The sequence below is a fragment of the Poecilia mexicana genome, unplaced genomic scaffold, assembly GCF_051168715.1.
Source record: "Poecilia mexicana isolate PSO_F unplaced genomic scaffold, ASM5116871v1 scaffold_2, whole genome shotgun sequence".
Taxonomy (NCBI): domain Eukaryota; kingdom Metazoa; phylum Chordata; class Actinopteri; order Cyprinodontiformes; family Poeciliidae; genus Poecilia; species Poecilia mexicana.
Genome location: NW_028263371.1, coordinates 3,813,126 through 3,817,312, shown reverse-complemented (window position 1 = coordinate 3,817,312; position 4,187 = coordinate 3,813,126). Strand labels below are relative to the sequence as shown.

The window sequence follows — 4,187 nt, the reverse complement described above, 5'->3', positions numbered from 1 at the left end:
AATTAATCAAATTCAAGGTCCCGCCGTTTTGCCAAATCTAGGCGAACGGTAAATTTGAATTCTCTTATATTTGGTAAGTTATAGTTGTCATTGTAAACCATGAATAAGCGGTATTATTTGAAATATTGGCGATGTGTGCATAAAAAAAGTTAACATTGCAAACTGCTTGCCTCCGAGAGGATGTGGGGATTTTTTTTTATTCCCTCGCGAAGTTGTTCGTTACAATTTCGACGTAACGAAGTTGTTCGTTACGTCGAGCAATAAAGTGTTGCTAGGTAAGGGTAAAGCTAAACTTTTGAGAGCGGAAAAGAGATCCCCGTGTCTCCTTGAGGGCTCCTTAGACTATAGCAGTAGCAAAGCAAGAGTGTAAAAAGCCACGTTACGGCTAGCCGCTAGGGAAGCGGACTCTGGCTAGCTAACTAGCTCAAACACTCTAGCTAATTCTATATAGCGGACAGAGCTAACGTGTTCAAAGTGATAGTAGAAGTGATAAAGGGTTGGATTAAAATATCTGTAAGGTGTCAAAACTTCGACCGTGTCCTTTTTTTGTTATGCAGAAATGCTGGTTCAAGTGGAGTATCAGACAGTCCAAAAATGGGTTCGGGTTCCAGTGACAGATGACTGCTATGATTACTTGAAATTCATACAAGAGGGTAAGTTGAGTACTAATTATGTTGTTGTGGCAGCTGGCATTAAATGAAGTAAGCTTAAGGTAGTTTCTTTATCTGAAATCATGTCCAGAATGCTTATTATTTTCATAAAAATGGTCATGTCAAATTTTGGTAAACTGTCTGCCAACAATATGGGCAACATTAAAGATGTACAATTTCAACCACCAGTTCATTGTCTGAAAATATTATTTGAAATATTTTCTATTTATGAATTGGCCCTTACCAGTTCTAACCATATGCTATAAATTAGCATGTTAAAATGAGTATTTTTGTTTCCTTCCAGTTCATGCTAAATTCAATTTGGCAAGTGAAATCTGTGTAGACCTAAAGGACTCTTCTGGAGTTGATGTGGATGCTGATATTTTTGATGAACTCCTGAGGTCTGCTACAGTATCTTTCAAAGTAGTCACTAAGCACTTTGGTAAGATTTAAAAGCATTAAAACAAGTGTTCCTTCTAATGCATTTTAAAAACATATAAATCAAAAGTTCATTTTAAGTTGTTTTCTAATGAGTCTTCTAAACTTTATACAGTGGGCGTCGTTGACGAAAGTGAGGTAACAGATGCTTCCTTCAGTTCTGAAGATGGGTCAGCCTCGTCAGTTGAATCTCCAAGCTCAAGCTCATCTTCTACAGTGATCACAGAGAACACCAGAGCACAGAGAAGACGACTGGCTGAAGGACCACCTGACAGTAAGATGGCAAAAGATGTAAGTTGTGTCAAGGTGGGAAATGGAATGATGATCCATTTTAAAATTCATAGCAGGATGACATGTGAAATCTGTTGCAGATTGTCTATGTAGCTCTGCACCAAAAACCAGGGGGAGAACATGTATTAAAAGAATACAACAAGACCAAAAGTCTCTCTGATCCAACAAGAAGGAAACTTGTCAATATTGTAGTGGCTGATATGATCGAAAGTCATGGGTATGTACCAATAAACCTCAGCCTGCTGATTGGGGGCCAGAATTTAACCTTGATATTTTTGACTGATGGTACTTTTAAAAGTTAAACACATACATGTATGAAATCCATAGAAATTTTAGAATAATTTGAAAACACATAATGATTATTCAAATAATTTGTAATTACTGAGAATGAGTTTTCTATTCATAACCTTTGCTTAATTGGTGTGAGTTTGTTTAACCCCTATGTGAAACATGAATATTCTTATTGAATTGTTTTTTTAGGAGAGACCCTCCTGTCAATGTCCGCATTACCTATGCCCTGGGAATTGTCACTCTCTTTCCCAATTTGAAAGATAATTGCTCACCAACTGGCTACGTGAGTACCTGAAGATTCTCTTCTTGGGTCATAATCTATTTGGATTTCTATCTTTTTTTTTCTTTTTTTTCTACAATGTCAGTTACCTGTGTAATTGTCCTTTTGAACGCAATATAATCAACATTTTGTGTTTTCTGTTCTGTGATAGGAGCATTTCTACGATCCTCAAAGTGGACAGGGCTACCTGGCCTATCGATTGAAAACAGTTCAGCGAAGCACTGCAAGTGACTTCAAGAGGAGCTCCAGGTCTGCTCATGAAGGTGGCCCGAAAACTCAGAGGGAGACCTCAACATCTGAACAGCTGTTTGATGATGGATGTAAAGAAGCAATGTCCATAATGAAGCATGCATCAGACCAGGACGTTGTTAAGGAGAAAATGAAGGCAACATTTAAGCATAGACAGAACATGCTACATTATCTGGACCAGTCATCACTCATCTTGGATCACTTCCCAAGATTCTTGGATACACCAGGCTTGGTGAGAAAGTCTCAGATTTAATTAACTGAACTTTTGAATTGGGTTTTGATGGTATTTTTTCTTCTGCTAGATTGAGCAGGACTTCATCATGCTCTTTGGAGAAGACATCTCAGGGAAGTTCATTACAAGATGGCCAACGTTCTACAAACCGAAGGTCATCACTGTCAGCAAAAGCCTTCGACAGAGTGTTCACCTGGATGACCTTCTGTCTGCTCAGGAGGAATCAAGTGATTATGGTATGTATTAATAGATAAATATTTTCAACAGTGTGCATTTTCATACGGTAATTCTAAACATGGCTTGTGTTATGATTTTATCAGAATGGGATAGAGACGTGGCAGCCATTCTGCTGGTTCATCTCTTGCCTCCAACCGCCAAAGGGAAGAAACATGTAAAAATTGGTGCAACTGAGGCAGCTGATCGTGTTGTGAAGTTTATGAAGGTATGTTTTTGACATGAATTGTGCTTCACTTAAAGTAAATGTAATGTAAATAATGTAAAGTCATTATTTTTTATTTGTATTATGAATTTATAGCTATTTTTGGAGTGGGAGGGAGGGATCAGGGTTAATTTTATGACAAAATTGGTTGTGGGAACATAATGGCACAAAGAATTGTATGAGCCCATTAGAAGCAATCTTTTCACTTAAGCTCACAACAGTTTTCTTGCAAGTCACATCCCCTTTTGTGGCATGTTCACAGCTAAAGGAAGGTGGAAAGTGTTCTTAATTTGTTGCTTGTGAAGGGACTAAAACCATTTTTTCTAATGTGTCTCTCAATCTTAGGTGGGGACAAGCATGGCGACATTCCTTGGCAAAGTTGGATCTGCACAGCCGTTCCTCCTCTGTGTTGGAGAAAAGAAGAGCAGTATTCAGAAGTTCTACATCATCCTGGATCAGAAGCCCATTCCTTGTGTGGCACAGACTGCAGTGGCTGCCTTCGATGAACTGTTTAAGGCGCACTTTGTGTTTGCTATGTCCTACGATGCAGCCCTCCTCAACTTCTACACATTCATCCAAACAACAGTTTATGGGATTGATGTGACAACAAAGGAGAGCCCCAGAGTCAAGGAAATCAGAGTGAGAATTAACAACACTTAAGTATACCAATATGTTACATTTGTAAGGTTCAGCACAGAAATTCTTCTAATCTTTTTCAGCATTTGAAATTTAGTCATTCTTTGTATCCACGGCACAAATTGCATTTGAAATGTGGGGAACATAGTTGTTCATCTGTTTTTTACACATATTCTGGGTTCAAGTAGCACTTGATGAAAGCACATGGAGAAACTATTGCCATAGATTCTGTTTATGTGGACAATGTTGGTACAGAGAGTGTTGAGACCGATGATCATCTGAATGCTTTCAGAATAGAGATGATGTGTTTGCTGTTATTTGTGTCTTTGATCTGATAGATTATCAGACTTATGACAGGCAGTTTTCAGCTGATGAAAGAACATATATTGTGCCCCACTGCTGTTTTGTATAAGCTCTGCATTGAAGGTCTGTAATATTGAAATGGGTTTAATAAAAGGTAAACTTTCCATTTCTGTGTATTGTTTTGAATATTTTTCTACTGGATTTGGTTGATATTGACACCTTGTGGGGTCAATTATTTACCTTTTTAACACCACATTATGTTTTGCGATCAACACTACACTGGTGTTACTTTTAACATTATATTTTAACACTAACACCGTTGTAATGTTAATGTGACACTCGCTATTGTTGAATATTAACAATGTCTGGTGTTAATTT

The 4,187-nt window shown here is 37.8% G+C and overlaps 1 protein-coding gene across 1 annotated transcript; it reads left to right on the top strand.

The window, feature by feature from the left end:
• The first annotated feature begins 252 nt into the window (after positions 1-252).
• LOC106918878 (uncharacterized) lies at positions 253-3,973 on the top strand. Its single transcript, XM_088009113.1, has 9 exons — positions 253-653; positions 955-1,092; positions 1,204-1,379; positions 1,460-1,596; positions 1,860-1,953; positions 2,102-2,431; positions 2,502-2,667; positions 2,752-2,873; positions 3,216-3,973. The coding sequence occupies exons 1-9, from the start codon at positions 560-562 to the stop codon at positions 3,528-3,530; spliced, it is 1,572 nt and encodes a 523-aa protein (XP_087865239.1). The 5' UTR covers positions 253-559; the 3' UTR covers positions 3,531-3,973.
• The last annotated feature ends 214 nt before the right edge of the window (positions 3,974-4,187 follow it).

Coding starts and splice junctions, on each gene's coding strand:
- LOC106918878 (XM_088009113.1), top strand. CDS start 560: ATGCTGGTTCAAGTGGAGTATCAGACAGTCCAAAAATGGGTTCGGGTT. Junction 1,380..1,459: donor ACAGTAAGATGGCAAAAGAT/GTAAGTTGTGTC, acceptor AATCTGTTGCAG/ATTGTCTATGTAGCTCTGCA. Junction 2,432..2,501: donor TCTTGGATACACCAGGCTTG/GTGAGAAAGTCT, acceptor TTCTTCTGCTAG/ATTGAGCAGGACTTCATCAT.